Genomic DNA, 25,407 nt, shown 5'->3' with positions numbered 1-25,407 from the left:
TCGGATCATTGCAGGACAGACAGGTACCCAATGCTTAATGTCATTGTGTACGTATGCTGTTTTGCTACCAAAATATAACGTTATGGTAAAACAGATGCATTTTCATATTTTAACACAATGTCAGACTGTGGACAGATCTATAATTGCCCTGTCCGAATTTCTCGAAAAATCTTAGCATGATTTAGTTTCTTAATTCATTCAGCAATAACTAATTCTTCAACTTGAGTTTACAAAACACACACACACAGACAAAAAACGTATATATACATCTTCAGTATAGTTAAGTCGAAACAAAAATAGCTTGAGTCTGTTATAATTAGTTTAAGACTGTTCGAGAACATTGGGGATGGCCGTGCGTTTAGAGTTTCTGAACCGTGTTTACATGTTTTGGAATAATATGAGCTGTGGTCTTGCATCAAAGCCATCTATGATTCCGGAGATATAGTCAATGATAAAGGTACATTTAAAACAAAACGACAGTAAACAGCTAATATTTTAAATCCAATATCTAAACATTTACTTACGATCTCAGTGGCTAAGTTTATTTATTAACAGGAACACGTTGACGGCGTTGGTATTGGCGCTATCCTGCGTGCTGTGTTTCACTATTAACACATATAATTGACTTTGGAACCGTTTCTAACTCTATATTATTAAGAATTATGCATGCATATAATACATGTACTCCATTTCATTTTACCATATTGTTACTTAAGTGCATGTTGATTTTTTAAGACTCGTTATTCGAGACCTGCCATTTTTATACTTTTTTTATAACTTCACTGTGGGTTAGAACATTCTTGACATCTGACATTTTTGCCATTGACAGCTCATTTCAGCTCGTCTTTTTCGAAATGTTTGTATGTCGAAGTATTTTATCGCATTGATATCTCTTCGTCGTCAAATTGTAGTCATCGTGAAAACTATATACAGTCGAAACCCTTTGGCTCGAACTCGGTTGGCTCGAACTCCTAGTTGGCTTGAACTGTATGTAAAGGACGGTTCCTTTATATTGAAGGTAAGCATTCCCGCTTGGCTCGATTTTGCCGAGGCTCGAGGTATTTTCGCCGGTCCCTGGGACTTCGAGCCAACGGGGTTCGATTGTATTACAATACTACTCATTAGTTGAAACACCCGGAGAAGCTTGCAATATAGACTCAAGAAAACATACTAGGGGCCCTTTAAACTTGTAATGTCAATATAGCACACGCATGAAAAACAAAATGATGCAAGAACACCATTAGAAATTTTAATAATAAGATCACCAATATTCGTTTTGTCAATGACAGTTTGTGAAGATATTAAACGTTTAAGATTCATGGTAAACTACTTATATAAATAAACGACTCTAAATTTATTTTGCTGAGCTTATTACTTTTCCTTTTGCACACACATTATTAGATATGCTTTATTACTAAACTGAAATTTATTTAACAGAACTTTTCAGAAACCACATTTTACAGTTTCGTAAAGATGTCACTTGTTGAACAACGACGCATCTATATTCGCTACCTTTATTTTTTCTGAGCAGATTGCCAATGGGATAAAGTTAATTAGTTCTGTACATTCATTTCTTAGCATTTTAATTTTATCCCAAATCTAACTTTATTGTAACCGTATAATTTAGAAAAAACTCGAACTATGTGTACCTGTAATTTCAGAACGACGAGACATGCCCTACCGCAAAATCTGACGACCTGGGAGAGAGACCACAAGCAACTACCGCCGTCGGCCCTGTATCAGAGGGGCCTGCCGACGGGGAGCATTGACCGCCCTCCGTCCCCTAACTACATCCCCCACCCCTCCATCGACACCACCTCTTCATACCCCCACAGCCATGACCCATACAGACCGCCTGACATAGAAACACCTTCCTCACCCAAACTCCGCTTAAAGCGATCTTTGTCAATTTCGTCTATAACTTCTTCGGTCAAAGTTTGCTTTGATAGCGAAGATAAGTCGGATAAAGGATTCACAGGAAGTACTCAGTCAATTGATAAAAATAGCCCGGAAATTAATGACACTGGTGGACGCGACGTCAAAGATGATGCTATGATACCAAATGACACAACTCCTTCAAAAGACGGGAATGTCAAAATAAGAAGTAGGTCAAATAGTATAGAGATAAGAAAAGAAGAAACAATACGTAACAACGATCAGAGTTATAATGTCAAACAAATAGTTGTCGTTTCTAGAAATGAAAAGCAAGAACCGACCGCAAGAAATGAAGATACTCCAAAGCCAGAGGGGCATTCAATATTGAATGACACATATTCTACAGATTTGGACCAACATAACGGTGATATCTCGGATTTAAATTCCACCCAGAGAACTATAACGCCGTCATTTGACAATCACTTAGAAGACACGTCTAAACAAGAAAAGGCAAAAGTTAATGAAGTTAAAACTAAAGCTACAGAACCCACTTGTTCCACACCACAGTCGACCCCAAGGCCAGCAAAACTAGCCCCTCTTGATCACACACCTGTGTCTAGTCCAAGAGAAGGAAGACGGACAACCAGAAGGAAACGGGGAACTACTGGAAAGGACTCACCCACAACTGATTCACCAAGACGATCGAAAAAATCTTCAAGAGAAAGCAAGGAACAACAAAACACATCAGTGGATTCTACTGGCAGTGCTTCTACTCCAAGGAAGCAGCTTGCACAAAGGAAGCTAGAAAAACAAATAGCTAGTCGGAGTCCTCGAGTGAATGACGAAAGTAGAAAAGCTCGAGTGAATGACTCGAAAGTTTTCTATGTTGTAGGAACCAAAGAATCTAAAGGAAAATGGGCAGCTAAGTCAGAGATAGAAGAACATGATAAACACGAAGAATATGACAAGTTAAGTCTACAGGATATTAAGTCGGCTGACACAGAAAATGAAAATGATACTGACAGAAATGTAACACAAGAAAATGAAGTACCGAGACTTGATCTAAGGACAGTAACGGACGTGACTGGGGAAACTGACGTCAATAGGCATGAGAACAATAATGTTAATGAAAAACATGAACACATTAATAACAAAGTTACAAGAACAGTCAATATGCAAGAAGAAATGACATTTACTCCTGCAGTAGATCAAAATAACTCAGCAGTTACAAAACGAGACATTTGCATTGATACAACTGAACCAAACGAAAAGGCAAACGAAGTTATCTATGAAGATGATTTTGAGGAAGTATCAGATGAAGAAAAATCAGTCCCTAAGGTGAAGGAGAAAGGCATTTATGATGAAGAACCTATCAGTCTAGACAATGAAGTACGAAAGAAAACCTCAAAAATAGAGACAGGTGTTGAACTACAATCTGATACAAACCGTGTAGTTGTAAAGAGCGCGGCCACAAGTGACATATACAATGCTCGGGACATGGATGTGGTAAATGTAAGCAAGGAAGAACTAGAGATAAAAACACAGCATCCAAAGGAAAGCCAAGGTCAGAGTATAGGTACGGTAGTTATATCAAATTCAACAATCAATACCCTTGTCATTTCTAGCGACACTGCTCTTGATCTAAGCAAGTTGAACACAATGGGTGTAAAGTCAGAGGAGCCCTCTGATGTATATCAAAGTGGGAAAACACAAGAAACAACTGATGACTTGCCTACACCGGATGTTGTCTCTGACCCAAAAATTATAGATGACATTCTCCCAGAACCAGACGTGCTGTCAGAGACTGACAAACCTTCTGATGCTGCTGAAGTGAGGAATGTAGTACAGCAAGGTACACTGAACGGTGATGCAGTTAATAGGCGCACCGGGAGGCTTGCACTTATAGGTGAAAGGGTAATAGAGCTCATGTCAACGGAAATGCAAACAATTTGTGAGGGATCTACACAGACTGAAAATTCAGTGCATGTACAGACAATCTCTGAAGCACAAACACAAACATTCACATCTAAAGAAGAACACACAAACAATGAACCAGAAGCAATTGAAGGCAAATCACTAAATAATGCAACAGATATTCTAGCGAAAACAGATAGCGAACATGTATCTGAGCTGATTCATGGCAAAGTAACTGAACGTATAGTTAGAGAAGACAAAGTACCAGCAACTAAAGCAACAGAAGACAAAGTACTTAAACTTGAAGTGACAGCAGACAAAGCAGCGCAACATAATGTAATAGAAGACAAAGAATCTGAACCTGAATTGTCAGAAGACAAGGAAATTGAACCTGAAACAACCAAGCATAAAGTGTCTGAGCTTGAAGAACCAGCAGACAAAGTATTGGAATCTGAAGAGAAAAAAGATAAAGCACCGGAACCAGAACCAACTGAAGACAAAGTACCACCAGAACATGAACAGACAGATGACAAAAAATCGGAACATGAAGTCACAGAATGCAAAGAAAAGGAACCTGAAGTAACGGAAGACAACGTATCCAATCCCGAAGTGACAGAAGACAAGGCAATGGAATCCGAAGTACCTGAAGACAAAGTGGTTACACTTGAAGTCACAGAGGACAAAGTATCGGAACTTGAAGTGACAGAAGACAAAGTATCCGAGCCTAAAGTAACAGATGACAAAGTGCCGGAACATGAAGCGACAGAATATAAAGTACCGGAACCAGAAACAACAGAAGACCAAGTACGAGAACATGAAATGACAGAAGACAAGTTACCGGAACAGGAAGTAACGGAAGACAACGCAGCGGAACCTGAAGCGACCGAGGATAAATTGCATGCATTTGAAGCAACAGAACACAAAGTATCGGAACCCGAAGTGAAAGAAGAAAATGTTACAGGAACTGAAACAATAAAAACTCAATTGCATGAAAAATCAGAAGACAAAGTATTCGAACCTGAAATTTCAGAAGAAAAGGAAACGGAATCTGAAGGAACCGAATTCAAAGAGCCTGAACTTGAAGTAACGGAAGACACAGTGTCGGAACCTGAAGTAATAGAAGACAAAGTGTCTGAAACTGAAGTTATAGTAGACAAAATCTCGAGACCTGAAGAAACAGAAGATACAGCACCGGAACCAGAAATAACAGAAGACAAAGTTACAGAACCAGAAGCAATAGAAGATAAAGTGCAAGAACCTGATATGACAAAGAATACAACACCAGAACATGAAGTGACAGTAGACAAAGAACCGACAAGTGAAGTAACAGGAGGTATAGAAGATGCACCTCAAGTTACAAAAGACAAAGTAATGAAACCTGAAGTACCAGAAGGAAAGGTACAAGGCAAAGAGACAAAAGACAAGGTACCGGACTCTGAAATGACAGAATGCAATGTTACTGTACATGCAGCAACAGACGACAAAGTTACAGAACCTGAAACTACAGACCAAGAAGTACCGGAACAAGAAGTGACAGAAGACAAAGCAGCAAAACCTAAAATGACAGAAGACAAAGCTCCTGAACCTGAAGTAACAGAAAACAAACCTACTGAACCCGAAGAAACGGCGGACAAAGCACCTGTATCTGAAGCAACAGACGACAAAATAACGAAAACTGAAATAACATACGAAAATGTTCCGGAACAAGAAGTTAAGGAAGACATGGACACAGAGCTAAAAGTGACAGATGACCAAGTACCACAAGACGAATTGCCAGAATCTGAGGTGAAAGAAAATAAAGTATCGGAAACTGAAGTGACAGATGACAAGATACATGAAACTAAAACGACAGAAGATAAGATACCAGAAACAGTAGTGACAGAAGACAAGGTACATGAAGCTGTTGTGACGGAAGACAAGGTACCGGAAACTGAAGTGACAGAAGATAAGGTACCGGAAACTGAAATGCCAGAAGACAAGGCATCTGAAACGAAAGTGACAGAAGACAAGATACTTGTAACTGAAGTGACAGAAGACAAGGTACCTGAAACTGAAGTGACAGAAGACAAGGTACATGAAACTGGAGTGACAGTAGCCAAGGTACCTGAAACTGTTGTGACAGAAGACAAGGTACTAGAAACAGAAGTGACAGGAGACAAGATACCTGAAACTGAAGTTACACAAGACCAGGTGCCTGAAACTGAATCGATAAAAGACAAGAAAACTGAAATTGAATTGACAGAAGACAAAGTACCTGAAACAGAAGTGACAGAAGCCAAGGAACCTGAAACTAAAGTGACAGAAGAGAATGTACCGGAATCTGAAGAGAATGAAGACAAAAGACCGGAAACTGAAGTGACAGAAGAGAAAAGACCGGAAACTGAAGTGACAGAAGATCAGGTACCTGAAACTGAACTGACAGAAGAGAATGTACCGGAAACTGTTGTGACAACAGACAAGGTACCTGAAACTGAAGTTACAGAAGATAAGGTACCTGAAACTGAAGTGAAAGAAGATAAGGTACATGAAACTGAAGTGACAGAAGACAAGAAAACTGAAATTAAAGTGACGGAAGAAAAGGTACCTGAAACTGAGGTAACAGAAGCCAAGCTTCCTGAAACTCTTGTGACGGAAGACAAGGTACGGAAAACTGCAGTGACAGAAGACAAGATGCCTGAAAGTGAAATAACAGAAGATAAGGTACCGGAAACTGAAGTGACAGAAGACAAGGTACCTGAAACTGAAGTGACAGAAGACAAAATACCTGAAACTGAAGTGACAGAAGACCAGGTACCTGAAACTGAAGTGACAGAAGACAAGATACCTGAAACTGAAGTGACAGGAAACAACAAAACTAAAATTGAATTTAGAGAAGACAAGATACATGAAACTGAAGTGACAAAAGACCAGGTGCCTGAAACTGAATCGACAGAAGACAAGAAAACTGAAATTGAATTGACAGAAGACAAGGTACCTGAAACAGAAGTGACAGAAGCCAAGGAAACTGAAATTGAGGTGACAGAAGAGAATAAACCTGAAACTGAAGTTACAGAAGCCAAGCTACCTGAAACTTTTGTGACAGAAGACAAGGTACGGAAAACTGAAGTGACAGAAGAAAAGGTACTGGAAACAAAAGTTACAGAAGACAAGATATCTGAAACTGAAGTGACGGAAGATTTGGTACCTGAAACTGAAGTGACAGAAGACAAAGTACCGGAATTTGAAGTGACAAAAGACAAGGTACCTGAAACTGAAGTGACAGAAGATAAGGTATCGGAAACTGAAATGCCAGAACACATGATACCTGAAACTGAATTCACAGAAGACAAGGTACCGGAAACTGAAGTGACAGAAGATAAAATACCGGAGACTGAAGTGACAGAAGACAAAGTACCGGAAACTGAAGTGACAGAAGACAAGTTACCTGAGACTGAAGTGACAGTAGATACGGTACCGGAAACTGAAGTGACAGTAGACAAGGTAGCTGAAACTGTTATGACGGAAAACAAGGTACCAGAAAAGGAAGTAACAGGAGACAAGATGGCTGAAACTGTTGTGACGGAAGACAAGGTACAGAAAACTGAAGTAACAGAAGACAAGGTACCAGAAACTGAAGTGACAGAAGATAAGGTATCGGAAACTGAAGTGACAAAAGACAAGATACCTGAAACTGAAGTGATAGAAGACAAGATACCTGAAACTGAAGTGACAGATGACAAGGTACCGGAAACTGAAGTAACAGAAGACAAGGTACCGGAAACTGAAGTGACAGAAGATAAAATACCGGAGACTGAAGTGACAGAAGACAAAGTACCGGAAACTGAAGTGACAGAAGACAAAGTACCGGAAACTAAAGTGAAAGAAGATACGGTACCGGAAACTGAAGTGAAAGAAGACAAGGTAGCTGAAACTGTTATGACGGAAGACAAAGTTCCAGCAAAGGAAGTGACAGGAGTCCAGATAGCTAAAACTGTTGTGACGGAACAGAGGGTATCGGAAACTGAAGTAACAGAAGGTAAAGTACCGGAAACTGAAGTGACGGAAGACAAGATACCTGAAAATGAAGTGACAGAAGACCAGGTACCTGAAACTGAAGTGACAGAAGACAAGATGCCTGAAAGTGAAGTTACAAAAGACAAGATACCTGAAACTGAAGTGACAGAAGAACAGGTGCTAAAAACTGAAGCGACAGAAGACAAGAAAACTGAAATTGAAGTGACAGACGATAAGGTACCTGAAACTGGAGTGACAGAAGCCAAGGTACTTGAAACTGTTGTGACGGAAGACAAGGTACCAGAAACGGAAGTGACAGGAGACAAGATACCTGAAACTGAAGTAACACAAGAGAATGTACCAGAAACTGAAGTGACAGAAGACAAGGTACCCCCAACTGATGTGACAGAATATAAGGTACCGGAAACTGAAGTAACAGAAGATAAGTTACCGGAATCTGAAGTGACGGAAGACAGGGTACCAGATACTGAAGTGACAGAAGATAAGGTACTGGAAACTGAAGTGACAGAAGACAAGGTACCTGAAACTGAAGCGCCAGAAGACATGATACCTGAAACTGAAGTGACAGAAGACAAGATATCTGAAACTGAAGTCACAGAAGATTTGGTACCTGAAACTGAAGTGACGGAAGAAAAGATACCTGAAACTGAAGTGACAGAAGACAAGATGCCTGATAGTGAAGTGACAGAAGACAACGTACCGGAAACTGAAGTGACAAGAGATAAGGTACCGGAAACTGAAGTGACGGAAGACCAGGTGCCTGAAACTGAATCGACAGAAGACAAGAAAACTGAAATTGAATTGACAGAAGACAAGGTACCTGAAAGTGAAGTGACAGAAGACAAGATGCCTGAAAGTGAAGTGACGGAAGACAAGGTACCTGAAAGTGAAGTTACAGAAGACAAGATGCCTGAAAGTGTAGTGACAGAAGACAAGGTACCTGAAAGTGAAGTTACAGAAGACAAGATGCCAAAAAGTGAAGTTACAGAAGACAAGGTACGTGAAACTGTTGTGACGGCAGACAAGGTCTCAGAAACCGAAGTGACAGGAGACAAGATACCAGAAACTAAATATACACAAGAGAATGTGCCAAAATCTGAAGTGACAGAAGACACGGTAACCGCAACTGAAGTGACAGAAGATAAGGTACCGGAAACTGAAGTAACAGAAGATAAGTTACCGGAATCTGAAGTGACGGAAGACAAGGTACTGGAAACTGAAGTGACAGAAGACAAGGTACATGAAACTGAAGCGCCAGAAGACATGATACCTGAAACTGAAATGACAGAAGATAAGATACCTGAAACTGAAGTGACAGAACACAAGGTGCCTGACAGTGAAGTAACAGAAGACAAGGTACCGGAAACTGAGGTTACAGAAGACAAGGTACCTGAAACTGAAGTGACAGAAGACAAGGCACCTGAAACTAAAGTGACAGGAGAAAAGGTACCGGAAACTGAAGTGACGGAAGACAAGGTACAAGAAACTGGAGTGACAGAAGTAAAGGTACCAGAAACTGAAGTGACAGAAGACAAGGTACCTCCAACTGATGTGACAAAAGACAAGGTAACTGAAACTGAAGTGACAAAAAACAAGATACCTAAAACTGAAGTGACAGAAGACAAGGAGCCTGAAACTGAAGTGACAGTAGACAAGGTACCTGAAACTGAAGTGACAGAAGACAAGGTAACTGAAACTGAAGAGACAGAAGATTTGGTACCTGAAACTGAAGTGACAGAAGAAAAGATACCTGAAAATGAAGTGACAGAAGACAAGATGCCTGATAGTGAATTTACAGAAGACAAGGTACCGGAAACTGAAGTTACAGAAGACAAGGTACCTGAAACTGAAGTGACAAGAGATAAGGTACCGGAAACTGAAGTGACGGAAGACCAGGTGCCTGAAACTGAATCGACAGAAGACAAGAAAACTGAAATTGAATTGACAGAAGACAAGGTACCTGAAATTGAAGTGACAGAAGACAAGATGCCTGAAAGTGAAGTGACAGAAGATAAGGTACCTGAAAGTGAAGCTACAGAAGACAAGATGCCTAGAAGTGAAGTGACAGAAGACAAGGTACCGGAAACTGAAGTGACGGAATACAAGATATCTGAAACTGAAGTGATAGAAGAACAGGTGCCAAAAAGTGAAGTTGCAGAAGACAAGGTACCTGAAACTGTTGTGACGGAAGACAAGGTATCAGAAACGGAAGTGACAGGAGACAAGATACCAGAAACTGAATGTTCACAAGAGAATGTGCCAAAATCTGAAGTGACAGAAGACAAGGTAACCGCAACTGAAGTGACAGAAGATAAGGTACCGGAAACTAAAGTAACAGAAGATAAGTTACCGGAATCTGAAGTGACGGAAGACAAGGTACTGGAAACTGAAGTGACAGAAGACAAGGTACATGAAACTGAAGCGCCAGAAGACATGATACCTGAAACTGAAATGACAGAAGATAAGATACCTGAAACTGAAGTGACAGAAGACAAGATGCCTGACAGTGAAGTAACAGAAGACAAGGTACCGAAAACTGAAGTTACAGAAGACAAGGTACCTGAAACTGAAGTGACAGAAGACAAGGCACCTGAAACTAAAGTGACAGGAGAAAAGGTACCGAAAACTGAAGTGACGGAAGACAAGGTACAAGAAACTGAAGTGACAGAAGTAAAGGTACCAGAAACTAAAGTGACAGTAGACAAGGTACCTGAAACTGAAGTGACAGAAGACAAGATAACTGAAACTGAAGTGACAAAAGACAAGATACCTAAAACTGAAGTGACAGAAGACAAGGTGCCTGAAACTGAAGTGACAGTAGACAAGGTACCTGAAACTGAAGTGACAGAAGACAAGGTAACTGAAACTATTGTGACGGAAGACAAGGTACCGGAAACTGAAGTGACGGAAGATAAGGTTACGAAAACTGAATTGACAGAAGACAAGATAGCTGAAACTGAAGTGACGGAAGATAAGGAACCTGAAACTGAAGTGACAGAAGACAAGGTACCTGAAACTGAAGTGACAAAAGACAAGATACCTGAAATTGAAGTGACAGAAAAAAAGGTACTGGAAACTGAAGTGTCAGAAGACAAGATACCTGAAACTGAAGTGAGAGAAGACAAGTTTCCTGAAACTGAAGTGACAGAATACAAGGTAGCTGAAACCGTCGTGGCGGAAGACAAAGTACCGGAAACTGAAGTGACAGAAGATAAAGCACCGGAAACTGAAGTGCCGGAAGACATGATACCTGAAACTGAAGTGACAGAAGACCAGGTGCCTGAAATTGAAGTGAGAGAAGACAAAATGCCTGAAAGTGAAGTGACAGAAGATAAGGTACCGGAAACTGAAGTGACAGAAAACAAGATACTTGAAACTGAAGTGACAGAAGACAAAGTACCGGAAAAAGAAATGGCAGAAGACAAGGTAATTGAAACTGAAGTGACAGAAGACAAGGTGCCTGAAACTGAAGTGATGGAAGATAAGGTACTTGAAACCGAAGTGTCAGAAGACAAGATACATGAAGCTGAAATGACAAAAGACAAGGTGCCTGAAACTGAAGTGACGGAAGACAAGTTACCTGAAACTGTTGTGAAAGAAGACAAGTTACTTGAAACTGAAGTGACAGAAGACAAGATTCTGGAAATTGATGAGACAGAACTCAAGTTACCGGAAGAGAAGGTTACGGAAAGGAAAGAGACAAAAGACAAATTAACGGAAACTGAATTGACAGAGGACAAATTGTCGGACACTGAAATGATAGTGGTCAAGGTATCGGAAACTGAAGTGACAAAAGACAAAGTACTGGTCCCTGAAGTTGTAGTAGAGATGGTACTGGAATCTGAAGTAACCGAAGACAATGTACCGGAAACTAAAGTAAGAGTGGACAAGGTACTGGATACTGAAGTGACAGAAAACAAAGTAACGGACACTGAAATGATGGAAGACGAAATTTCGAAAACTAAATTGACAGAAGACAAATTACCGGAAACCGAGGCGACAGAAGACAAAGTTCTTGAACCTGAAGCACCAAAAGACAAAGTGACAGCAGACAAGTTGACTGACCGTGAAACAGAAGAAAAATCACCTGAAAAGATAGAATACAAGGTACCGGAAAATAAATTTTTAGAAGACAAGCTTACGGTTACTGAAGTGATAAAAGACAAAGAACCGGAACCCGAAGTGGCAAAAGAAAACTTCCCGGAACATGTAGATACAGAAGATAAGGAACCGGAAACGGAATTAGCAGAAAACAAAATACCGGAACCTGAACTGACAGAATACAAATTACCAGAAACAAAAGTAACAGTAGACAAATTACAAGAAGCAGAAGTAGCTGAAGACAAAGTTACAGCACCTGAACTGTCGAACAACAAGGTAACAGCACTTCATGAAACGATAGACATAATTAAAAAATCTGAACTGTTAGAAGACAAGGTAACTGAACATGAAGTCACAGAAAACAAAGTACTGGAACCAGATTTTACAGGTACCAAAATTTCTGAGCCAGAAGTAACGGAAAACAATGTTTCCGATCCTGAAAGGGCAGAAGAAAAAGTAAGTGAACCTTCGGTTACAAAAGACAAAGAACCAGAAGCAGAAGTTAGAGAATACAATGAGCCCGAGGAAGCAGAAGTCAAGGTACAAGAACCTGATTTGACAAACGAAGAGGTACCGGAGCCTAAAGTAACAGAATTCAATGTATCAAAAGCGGAAGTAATGGAATACAAAGTATCGAAACAAGAAATGAAAGAAGACAAAGTATCAGAACCTAAAGAAACAAAAGAGAAAGTGCCTGAACCTGATTTGACAGAAAACAAAGAACCAAAGCTAGCAGAAGTCAAGGTACAAGAACCTGATTTGACTAACGAAAAAGTACTGGAGCCGAAAGTAACAGATTACAATGTATCAGAAGCGGAAGTATTGGAAGACAAGGTGCCGAAACCCAAAATAAAGGAAGACAAGGTATCAGAACCTAAAGAAACAAAAGAGAACGTGCCTGAGCCTGAAATAGCAGAAGACAATATACCGAAACCCGAGATTTCAGAAGAAAAAGATGTTGACATACTAAGAAGGAAAGCACAAGAACGTGAAAAATCTCAAAAAGTTGTAAATGTATCTGAAATATCAAACTATAATGAAACAGATGAAAAAGAACAATCGAATACCAATATTGTTTTATTTGGGCCAGCTTGTGAACCAGTAGAAGCAATTTCATTCGAGTCACTGCATCAAGATATATTTCCAAATGATACTCCAATAGGTTATTCCCACTATGAAAGACAAACTCGTCAACCATTAAACGATACGTTGTTTTTACCTATAAATATTACATCACATACCGATACCGACGAAATATTACCTGGGGACAAAGGCATTGAGATCAATAAAGATAAGGGTACAGAACCTGTGAAAATAGCAGATAAACGCGAGACCGTGGTCATTGAGACAACTGAAGACAAGGAGCAGGACATCGGGGTCACTAAGACCACGGAAGACAAGGAACCAGAGGCCGAGGTATCTGAGATCACTGAAGGTAAGAAACCAGAGGCCGAATCTAGTGAAGAAAAAGAATCAAAGGCATTGGTAGTGTTATCTGAAAACATGCAACTAGAGACCGAGGCCGCTGAAATCACTGATCACATGGACTCAGAGGTAAATGTCACTCAGATAAATGAGTTCCTAGAAGACAAGAAACCAAAGGCCGCGGTTACTGAGATGACTGAAGATAAGGAACCAGAATTTGATGTCACTGAAGATAAGCAATCAGAGGCCGAGGTCAATGACGACAAAAAACCAGACGCCGAGGTCACTGAGATCATTGAGGTTAAGGTAACCGAGACAAACGTTAATGGAATCACTGAAGACAAAGAACAAGAGACAAAGGTAACTGAGATTACTGAAGACAAGGAACCGGAGGCCAAGGTAACTGAGATTACAAAAGACAAGGAACCGGAAGCCGAGGTAAGTGAGATCATTGAGAACAAAGACAAAAAGACCAAGGACACTGACATCACTGAAGACAAGGCACGAGAGCACGAACAGAATGAGATCCCTGAAGACAATGAACAACAGGCTAAGGTCACTGAGCTCACCGAAGACAGGGAACCAGAGGAAAAGGTCACTGAGATCACTAAAGAAATAAAATCAGAGTCTGAGGACATTGAGGACAAGAAACAAAAGACCGTGGTCACTGAAGACAGGGAACCAAAAGTTGAGGCCAATGAGATCACTCAAGAATGGAAACATGAGGCCGAAGTCACTGACATTTGTGAAGACAAACTACAAGAGACCGAGACTACTGAAGCCAAAGAAGCAGAGGTCGATGTCACTGAGATCATTGAGGACAAGGAACAAGACGTCAAGGTAACAGAGATCTCTGAAGATCAAGAACAAGAGGAAGAAATGACTGAGACTTTTAAAGACAATGGGCAAGAGGCGAAGGTTACTGAGATTATTAAAGACAAAGCTTTGGAGGTCAATATCACTAAGAAAACACAACAAGTGGCCAAGGCGATTCACATCACTGAAGACAAGGAATCAGATGCCGAGTTCACTGAAGACAAGGAACCAAATGCAGAGGCCGCTGAAGACAATAAACCAGAAGCCGAAGTCACTAAGACCCCTGACGACGAGGATCAAGAGGCCAAGTTCACTGAGATCAGTAAAGACAAAGAACAAGAGGCCGATAATACTGAAGACAAGGATCCAGAGGTCGAGGTAAGTGAGATCAATGAGGACAAGGAACAGGAAGCCACTGAGATCAGTGAAAACAAAACACAAGAGGTCGAGACTATTGAAGACAGGGAATCAGAGGCACATATCACTGATATCACTGAGGACAAGAACCAGGAAGACAAACTCACTGAGATCACTGAGAATGAAGAAACAGATTCCGAATTCAGTGTGGTCATTAAAGACAAGGAAAAAGAAGCGAAGATCACTGAGATCACTGAAGACCAAAAACGAGATGCAATACCCATGTTCAACGAAAAAACTAAAGATCAGGAAGCAGAGAACATGGTCACTGAAGACAAGGAACAAGAGACCGAGGTCATAGAGATCAGAAAGGACAATGAACAATATGCCAAGGTCACTGAGATTAGTAAAGAAAATAAACAAGAGGCCTTGGGTCCTGAATACAAGGAAGGAGATGCCAAGGTCATTGTAAACACCGAGGACAAGAAACCAGAGGCCAAGGTCATTGAGACCACTGACGACGAGGAACAAAAGGCAAATGATGGTGCAATCACGTATGACAAGGAACAAGAGGCCGAGATTATTGAAGAGAAAGAACCAGAGGCCACTGAGGACAAAAAACAAGAGGCCAAGGTCACAGAGATTTTTGAAGACAAAGAACAAGAGGCCGAGAGTACTGAAGATATTAAACCAGAGGCCGAGGTAAATGAGATCACTGATGTCAAGGAACAAAAAGCAAAGCTAACTGAGGTCACTGAAGAACAACATCAAGAGGGCGAACTGACTGAAATTCCTGAAGACAAAGGACACGAGGGGAAAGTAACTGAGATCACTGAATACAAGGAATCAGAGCCCGAGGTTATTGAGGACAAAGAACATGAGGCCGAGGACACTGACATCACTGAACACAAGGAACCAGAGGCCGATGTTACTGAAGACAAGCAACCAGAGGCCGACTTGACTAAGTTCACTGAGGACAAGTCACAGGAGACCAAGGTAACTGATAGCACTAACGTAAAGGAAATAGAAGCCGAGGTGACTGATATAACTGAAGATATGAAAGCAGAGGCCAAAGACACTAAGATCACAGAAGGCAAGGAACCAAAACACGAGGTCATTGAGATCACTGAGGAAAAGGAACAAGAGGCAAATGACATCAATATCACTGATGATAACAAATTAGAAGAGGTGATTGAAGAGAAGGAACCAAAGGCCACTGAGGACAAGGAACAAGAGGCCAAGGTCACTGAAATCCCTGATGACAAGGAACAAGAGGTCAAGGTGACTGAGCTCACTGAAGATCAAGATCAAGAGGGCGAACTGTCTGAAATTCCCGAAGAAAATGAACACGAGGCGAAAGTGACTGAGATCAGTGAAGATACACAACAAGAGGCCGAGGCTAATGAAGACAAGGAACAAGATGCCGAGGGAACTGAAATCCCTGATGACAAGGACCAAGAGGTCAAGGTCACTGAGATCACTGAATACCAAGATCAAGATCGCGAACTGACTGAAATTCCCGAAGCAAATGAACATGTGGGGAAGGTGACTGAGATCAGTGAAGACACACAACAAGAGGCCGAGACTAATGAAGACAAGGAACAAGAGGTCAAGGTCACTGAGATCACTGAAGACCAAGATCAAGAGGGCGAACTGACTGAAAGTCCCAAAGATAAAAAACACGAGGCGAAGGTGACTGATGTCACTGAATACAAGAAATCAGAGACCGAAGTTACTGAGGACAAGAAACAAGAGGTCAATGATACTAACATCACTGAAGACAAGAACCAAGAGGCCGTGGACACTGAAGACAAGCAACCAGAGGCCGAGTTGTCTAAGATCACAGAGGACAAGGAACAAGGGGCCATGGTCACTGAGTTAAGTGAAGACAGATCACAAGAAGCCGAGGCTAATGAAGATAAGGAACCAGAGGCCGAGGTAACTGAGATCACTGAGGACAAGGAAGAAGAGGCCAAGCTCTCTGAAATCAATGAAGATACGGAATCAGAGGTGACTGAGACTATTGAGGACACACAGCAAGGGGCTGAGACTACTGAAAAAAAGGAACCAGATGCCGAGGTTACTGGGATCACAAACTACAATGGACAAGAGGCCAATGTCTCTGAGATCAATGAAGACAAGCAATCAGAGGCCGGGGTGACTGAGATAACTGAAGACATGGAAGCGAAAGTCGGTGAGATCACGGAAGACCAATATCAAGAGGGCGAACTGACCCAAATTCATGAAGACAAAGGACACGAGGGGAAGGTAACGGATATCACTGAATACAACGAATCAGAGCCCGAGGTTACTGAGGACAAAGAATATGAGGCCGAGGTCACTGACATCACTGAACACAAGGAACCAGAGGCCGAGGTTACTGAAGACAAGGAACCAGAAGCCGAGTTGACTAAGATCGCTGAGGACAAGGAACAAGAGACCAAGGCCACTGATAACACTCAAGAAAAGGAATTAGAAGCCGAGGTGACTGCTATAACTGAAGATATAAAAGCAGAGGCCAAAGTCACCGAGATCACAGAAGGCAAGGAATCAGAATACAAGATAATTGAGATCACTGAGGAAAAGGAACAAGAGGCAAATGATATCGATATCACTGATGATAACAAATTACAAGAAGAGGTCATTGAAGAGAAGGAATCAGAGGCAACTGAGGACAACAAACACGAGGCCAAGGTCACTGAAATCAATGAAGGCAAACAACAAGAGGCCAAAGCTAATGAAGACAAGAACCCAGAGGCCGAGGTAACTGAAATCCCTGCTCACAAGGGACATGAGGTCAAGGTCACTGAGATCATTGAAGACCAAGATCAAGAGAGCGAACCGACTGAAATTCCCGAAGAAAATGAACACGAGGCGAAGGTGACTGATATTAGTGAAGACACACAACAAGAGGCCGAGACTAACGAAGACAAGAACTTAGACTCCGAGGTGACTGAGATCACTGAGGACAAGGAACAAGAGGCCAAGATCACAGAAATTAGTGAAGGCACACACCAAGAGGCCGAGGCTAATGAAGACAAGGACCCAGAGGCCGTAGTAACTGAAATCCCTGATGACAAGGAACATGAGGTCAAGGTCAATGAGATCACTGAAGACCAAGATCAAGAGGGCGAACTGACTGACATTCCCGAAGAAAATGAACACGAGGCAAAAGTGACTGAGATCAGTGAAGACACACAACAAGAGGCCGAGGCTAATGAAGACAAAGAACCAGAGGCCGAGGTATTTGAGATCATTGAGGATATCGAACAAGAGGCCATGGTAACTGAAATGAGTGAAGGCTCAAACCAAGAGGCCACGGCTAATGAAGACAGGGAACCAGAGACCGAGGAAACTAAAATCCCTGATGACAAGGAACATGAGGGCAAGGTCATTGAGATCACTGAAGACCAAGATCAAGAGAGCGAACAGACTGAAATTCCCGAAATAAATAAACAAGAGGCTAAGGTCACAAAAATCAGTGAAGGCACACAACAAGAAGCCGAGGCTTATGAAGACAAGGAACCAGAGGCCGAGGTAACTGAAATCCCTGATGACAAGGAACATGAGGTCAAGGTCACTGAGATCACTGAAGACCAAGATCAAGAGAGCGAACCGACTGAAATTCCCGAAGAAAATAAACACGAGGCGAAGGTGACTGAAATCAGTGAAGACACACAACAAGAGGCCGAGGCTAATGAAGACAAGGAACCAGGGGCCAAGGAAACTAAAATCCCTGATAACATGGAACATGAGGTCAAGGTCATTGAGATCACTGAAGACCAAGATCAAGAAAGCGAACCGACTAAAATTCCCAAAGAAAAAAAACAAGAGGCCAAGGTCACAAAAATCAGTGAAGGCGCACACCAAGAGGCCGACAATAATAAAGACAAGGAACCAGAGGCTGAGGAAACTGAGATCACGGAGGACAAGGAAGAAGAGGCCAACCTTTCGGAGATCAATGTTGATAAGGAATTAGAGGCCGGGGTGACTGAGACTACTGAGGACACACAAAAAGAGGCCGACACCGCTGACGAAAAAGAACCAGAGGCCGAGGTTACTGAGATCACTGACTACAATAAACAAGAGGCCAATATCTCTGAGATAAATGAAGATAAGGAATCAGAGGTCGAGGTGACTGAGATAACTGAAAAAATGGAAGCCAAAGTCAGTGAGATCACGGAAGACCAATATCAAGAGGGCGAACTGACTCAAATTTATGAAGACAAAGGACACGAGGGGAAGGTAACTGACATCACTGAATACAAGGAATCAGAGCCCGAGGTAACTGAGGACAAAGAACATGAAGCCAAGGTCACTGACATCACTGAACACAAGGAACCAGAGGCCGACGTTACTGAAGACAAGGAACCAGAAGCCGAGTTATGTAAAATCATTGAGGACAAGGAACAAGAGACCAAGGTCACTGATAGCACTCAAGAAAAGGAATTAGATGCCGAGGTGACTGATATAATTGAAGATATAAAAGCAGAGGCCAAAGTCACCGATATCACAGAAGGCAAGGAACCAGAACAAGAGGTCATTGAGATCAATGAGGAAAAGGAACAAGAGGCAAATGACATCGATATCACTGATGATAACAAATTAGAAGAAGAGGTCATTGAAGAGAAGGAATCAGAGGCCATTAAGGACAAGGAACAAGAGGCCAAGGTCACTGAAATCAATGAAGGTATACAACAAGAGGCCGAGGCTAATGAAGCCAAGGAATCTAAGGCCGAGGTAACTGAAATCCCTGATGTAAAGGAACATGATGTCAAGGTCACTGAGATCTCTGAAGACCAAGATCAAAGGGGCAAACTAGCTGAAATTCCCGAAGAAAATGAACACGAGGCGAGGGGGATTGAGATCAGTGAAGACACACAGCAAGAGGCCGAGACTAATGAAGACAAGAAATTAGAGTCCGAGGTGACTGAGATCATTGAGGACAAGGAACAAGAGGGCAAGGTCACAGAAATCAGTGAAGGCACACACCAAGAGGCCGAGGCTAATGAAGACAAGGAACACGATGCCGAGGTTACTGAAATTCCTGATAACAAGCAACAAGAGGTCAAGTTCACTGAAAACCAAGATCAAGAGACCGAACTGACTGAAATACCCCATAAAAAAGAACACGAGGCGAAGGTGACCGATATCATTGAATACAAGGAATCAGACTCCGAGGTTACTGAGGACAAAGAACATGAAGCCGAGGTCACTGACATCACTGAACACAAGGAACCAGAGGCCGAAGTTACTGAAGACAAGGAACCAGAAGCCGAGTTGACTAAAATCACTGAGGACAAGGAACAAGAGACCAAGGTCACTGATAGCACTCAAGAAAAGGAATTAGAAGCCGAGGTGACTGATATAACTGAAGATATAAAAGCAGAGGCCAAAGTCACCGAGATCACAGAAGGCAACGAACCAGAACACGAGGTCATTGAGATCACTGAGGAAAAGGAACAAGAGGCAAATGACATCGATATTACTGATGATAAGAAATTACAAGAAGAGGTCAATGAAGAGAATGAATCAGAGGCCACTGAGGACAAGGAACAAGAGGCCAAGGTCACTGAAATCAATGAAGGTATACAACAAGAGGCCGAGGCTAATAGAGACAAGGAACCTGAGGCCGAGGTAACTGAAATCCCTGATGACAAGGAACATGAGGTCAAGGTCACTGAGATCTCTGAAGACCAAGATCAAGAGGGCAAACTGACTGAAATTCCCGAAGAAAATGAACACGAGGCGAGGCTGACTGAGATCAGTGAAGACACACAGCAAGAGGCCGAGACTAATGAAGACAAGAAATTAGAGTCCGAGGTGACTGAGATCACTGAGGACAAGGAACAAGGGGCCAAGGTCACAGAAATCAGTGAAGGCACACACCAAGAGGCCGGCGCTAATGAAAACAAGGAACACGATGCCGAGGTTACTGAAATTCCTGATAACAAGCAACAAGAGGTCAAGGTCACTGAGGTCACTGAAAACCAAGATCAAGAGACCGAACTGACTGAAATTCCCCATGAAAAAGAACACGAGGCGAAGGTGACTGATATATTTGAATACAAGGAATCAGAGACCGAGGTTACTGAGGACAAGAAACAAGAGGTCAAGGACACCGACATCACTGAAGACAAGAACCAAGAGGCCGTGGTTAATGAAGACAAGCAACCAGAGGCCGAGTTGTCTAAGATCACTGATGACAAGGAACAAGAGGCCATGGTCACTGAGATCAGTGAAGACAGACCACAAGAGGCCGAGGCTAATGAAGATAAGGAACCAGAGGCCGAGGTAAGTGAGGTCACCGAGGACAATGAAGAAGATGCCAACCTTTCGGAGATCAATGAAGATAAGGAATTAGAGGCCGGGGTGAATGAGACTACTGAAGACACACAGCAAGAGGCCGACACCGCTGACGAAAAAGAACCAGAGGCCGAGGTTACTGAGATCACTGACTACAATAAACAAGAGGCCAATATCTCTGAGATCAATAAAGACAAAGAATCAGAGGTCGGGGTGACTGAGATAACTGAAAACATGGAAGCCAAAGTCAGTGAGATCACGGAAGACCAATATCAAGAGGGCGAACTGACTCAAATTCATGAAGAAAAAGGACACGAGGGGAAGGTAACTGATATCACTGAATACAAGGAATCAGACCCCGAGGTTACTGAGGACAAAGAACATGAAGCCGAGGTCACTGACATCACTGAACAAAAGGAACCAGAGGCCGAGGTTACTAAAGACAAGGAACCAGAAGCCGAGTTGACTAAAATCACTGAGGACAAGGAACAAGAGACCAAGGTCACTGATAGCACTCAAGAAAAAGAATTAGAAGCCGAGGTGTCTGATATACCTGAAAATATAAAAGCAGAGGCCAAAGTCACCGATATCACAGAAGGCAAGGAACCAGAACAAGAGGTCATTGAGATCACTGAGGAAAAGGAACAAGAGGCAAATGAAATCGATTTCACTGATGATAAGACATTAGAAGAAGAGGTCATTGAAAAGAAGGAATCAGAGGCCACTGAGGACAAGGAAAAAGAGGCCAAGGTCGCTGAAGTCAATGAAGGCATACAACAAGAGGCCGAGGCTAATGAAGACAAGGAACCTGAGGCCGAAGTAACTGAAATCCCTTATGACAAGGAACATGAGGTTAAGGTCACTGAGATCACTGAAGACCAAGATCAAGAGGGCGAACTGACTGAAATTCCCGAAGAAAATAAACACGAGGCGAAGGTGACTGAGATCAGTAAAGACACACAACAAGAGGCCAAGACTACTGAAGACAAGAAATTAGACATCGAGGCGACTGAGATCACTGAGCACAAGAAACACGAGGCCATGGTCACAGAAATCAGTGAAGGCACAAACCAAGAAGCCGAGGCTAATGAAGACAAGGAACCAGAGGCCGAGGTAACTGAAATCCCTGATGACAAGGAACTTGAGGTCAAGGTCACTGAGATCACTAAAGACCAAGATCAAGAGAGCGAACCGACTGAAATTCCCAAAGAAAATGAAAACGAGGCGAAGGTGAAAGAAATTAGTGAATACACACAACAAGAGGCCGAGACTAATGAAGACAAGAAATTAGAGTCCGATGTGACTGAGATCACTGAGGACAAGAAACAAGAGGCCAAGGTCACAGAAATCAGTGAAGGAACACACCAAGAGGCCGAGGCTAATGAAGAAAAGGTACAAGAGGCCGAGGCTAATGAAGACAAGGAACAAAAGGCCGAGGTTACTGAAAATCCTGATAACAAGATAGAAGAGGTCAAGGCCACTGAGGTCACTGAAACTCAAGATCAAGAGACCGAACTGACTGAAATTCCCGAAGAAAAAGAACACGAGGTGAAGGTGACCGAAATTATTGAATACAAGGAATCAGAGACCGAGGTTACTGAGGACAAGAAACAAGAGGTCAAGGACACAGACATCACTAAAGACAAGAACCAAGAAGCCGTGGTTAATGAAGACAAGCAACCAGAGGCCGATTTTACTAAGGTCACTGAGGACAAGGAACAAGAGGCCATGGTCACTCAGATCAATGAAGACAGACCACAAGAGGCCGAGGCTAGTGAAGATAAGGAACCAGAGGCCGAGGTAACTGAGATCACCGAGGACAAGGAAGAAGAGGCCAACCTTTCGGAGATCAATGAAGATAAAGAATCAGAGGCCGGGGTGACTGAGACTACTGAGGACACACAACAAGAAGCGGACACCGCTGACGAAAAAGAACCAGAGGCCGAGGTTACTGAGATCACTGACTACAATAAACAAGAGGCCAATATCTCTAAGATCAATGAAGATAAGGAATCAGAGGTCGTGGTGACTGAGATAACTGAAAACATGGAAGCCAAAGTCAGTGAGATCACGGAAGACCAATATCAAGAGGGCGAACTGACTCAAATTCATGAAGACAAAGGACACGAGAGGAAGGTGACTGACATCACTGATTACAAGGAATCAGACCCCGAGGTTACTGAGGACAAAGAACATGAAGCCGAGGTCACTGACATCACTGAACACAAGGAACCAGAGGCCGAGGTTACTGAAGACAAGGAACCAGAAGCCGAGTTGACTAAAATCACTGAGGACAAGGAACAAGAGACCAAGGTGTCTGATAGCACTCAAGAAAAGGAATTAGAAGCCGAGGTGACTGATATAACTGAAGATATAAAAGCAGAGGCCAAAGTCACCGAGATCACAGAAGGCAAGGAACCAGAACACGAGGTCATTGAGATAACTGAGGAAAAGGAACAAGAGGCGAATGACATCGATATCACTGATGATAACAAATTACAAGAAGAGGTCATTGAAGAGAAGGAATCAGAGGCCATTAAGGACAAGAACCAAGAGGCCAAGGTCACTGAAATCAATGAAGGTATACAACAAGAGGCCGAGGCTAATGAAGACAAGGAACCTGAGGCCGAGGTAACTGAAATCCCTGATGATAAGGAACATGAGGTCAAGGTCACTGAGATCTTTGAAGACCAAGATCAAGAGGGCAAACTGACTGAAATTCCCGAAGAAAATGAACACGAGGCGAGGGTGACTGAGATCAGTGAAGACACACAGCAAGAGGCCGAGACTAATGAAGACAAAAAATTAGAGTCCGAGATGACTGAGATCACTGAGGACAAGGAACAAGAGGCCAAGGTCACAGAAATCAGTGAAGGCACACACCAAGAGGCCTGCGCTAATGAAGACAAGGAAAACGATGCCGAGGTTACTGAAATTCCTGATAACAAGCAACAAGAGGTCAAGGTCACTGAGGTCACTGAAAACCAAGATCAAAAGACCGAACTGACTGAAATTCCCCCAGAAACAGAACACGAGGCGAAGGTGACTGATATCATTGAATACAAGGAATCAGAGACCGAGGTTACTGAGGACAAGAAACAAGAGGTCAAGGACACAGACATCATTGAAGACAAGAACCAAGAGGCCGTGGTTAATGAAGACAAGCAACCAGAGGCCGAGTTGTCTAAGATCACTGAGGACAAGGAACAAGAGGCAATGGTCACTGAGATCAGTGAAGACAGATCACAAGAGGCCGAGGCTAGTGAAGATAAGGAACCAGAGGCCGAGGTAACTGAGATCACCGAGGACAAGGAAGAAGAGGCCAACCTTTCGGAGATCAATGAAGATAAGGAATCAGAGGCCGGGGTGACTGAGACTACTGAGGACACACAACAAGTGGCCGACACCGCTGTCGAAAAAGAACCAGAGGCCGAGGTTACTGAGATCACTGACTACAATAAACAAGAGGCCAATATCTCTGAGATCAATGAAGACAAGAAATCAGAGGTTAGAGTGACTGAGATAACTGAAAACATGGAAGCCAAAGTCAGTGAGATCACGGAAGACCAATATCAAGAGGGCGAACTGACTCAAATTCATGAAGACAAAGGACATGAGGAGGAGGTAACTGATATCACTGAATACAAGGAACCAGAGCCCGAGGTTACTGAGGACAAAGAACATGAAGCCGAGGTCACTGACATAACTGAACACAAGGAACCAAAGGCCAAGGTTACTGAAGACAAGGAACCAGAAGCCGAGTTGACTAAAATCACTCAGGACAAGGAACAAGAGACCAAGGTCACTGATAGCACTCAAGAAAAGGAATTAGAAGCCGAGGTGACTGACATCACTGAACACAAGGAACCAGAGGCCGAGGTTACTGAAGACAAGGAACCAGAAGCCGAGTTGACTAAAATCACTGAGGACAAGGAACAAGAGACCAAGGTCACTGATAACACTCAAGAAAAGGAATTAGAAGCCGAGGTGACTGATATAACTGAAGATATAAAAGCTGACGCCAAATTCACCGAGATCACAGAAGGCAAGGAACCAGAACACGAGGTCATTGAGATCACTGAGGAAAAGGAACAAGAGGCAAATGACATCGATATTACTGATAATAAGAAATTTGAAGAAGAGGTCATTGAAGAGAAGGAATCAGAGGCCACTGAGGACAAGGAACAAGAGGCCAAGGTCACTGAAATCAATGAAGGCATACAACAAGAGGCCGAGGCTTATAAATACAAGGAACCTGAGGCCGAGGTAACTGAAATCCCTGATGACAAAGAACATGAGGTCAAGGTCACTGAGATCTCTGAAGACCAAGATCAAGAGGGCAAACTGACTGAAATTCCCGAAGAAAATGAACACGAGGCGAGGGTGACTGATATCAGTGAAGACACACAGCAAGAGGCCGAGACTAATGAAGACAAGAAATTAGAGTCCGAGGTGACTGAGATCACTGAGGACAAGGAACAAGGGGCCAAGGTCACAGAAATCAGTGAAGGCACACACCAAGAGGCCTGCGCTAATGAAGACAAGAAACAAGATGCCGAGGTTACTGAAATTCCTGATAACAAGCAACAAGAGGTCAAG

General features: G+C 42.5%; 1 protein-coding gene across 1 annotated transcript in view; it reads left to right on the top strand.

Annotated features, from left to right (window-relative positions):
- The window catches only part of LOC128245836 (titin-like), a 43,801-nt gene that overhangs the window by 18,312 nt on the left and 82 nt on the right, over positions 1 to 25,407 (top strand). Inside the window, exon 12 of the mRNA XM_052964061.1 lies at positions 1,662 to 25,368. Coding sequence (XP_052820021.1) covers positions 1,662 to 25,368 — 23,707 coding nt within the window. The remainder of the gene's footprint in view (positions 1 to 1,661; positions 25,369 to 25,407) is intronic.

This window comes from Mya arenaria, chromosome 9, assembly GCF_026914265.1.
Source record: "Mya arenaria isolate MELC-2E11 chromosome 9, ASM2691426v1".
NCBI lineage: Eukaryota > Metazoa > Mollusca > Bivalvia > Myida > Myidae > Mya > Mya arenaria.
The sequence above is the reverse complement of the archived record's forward strand: the minus strand, read 5'-3'. Positions and strand labels throughout refer to the sequence as shown.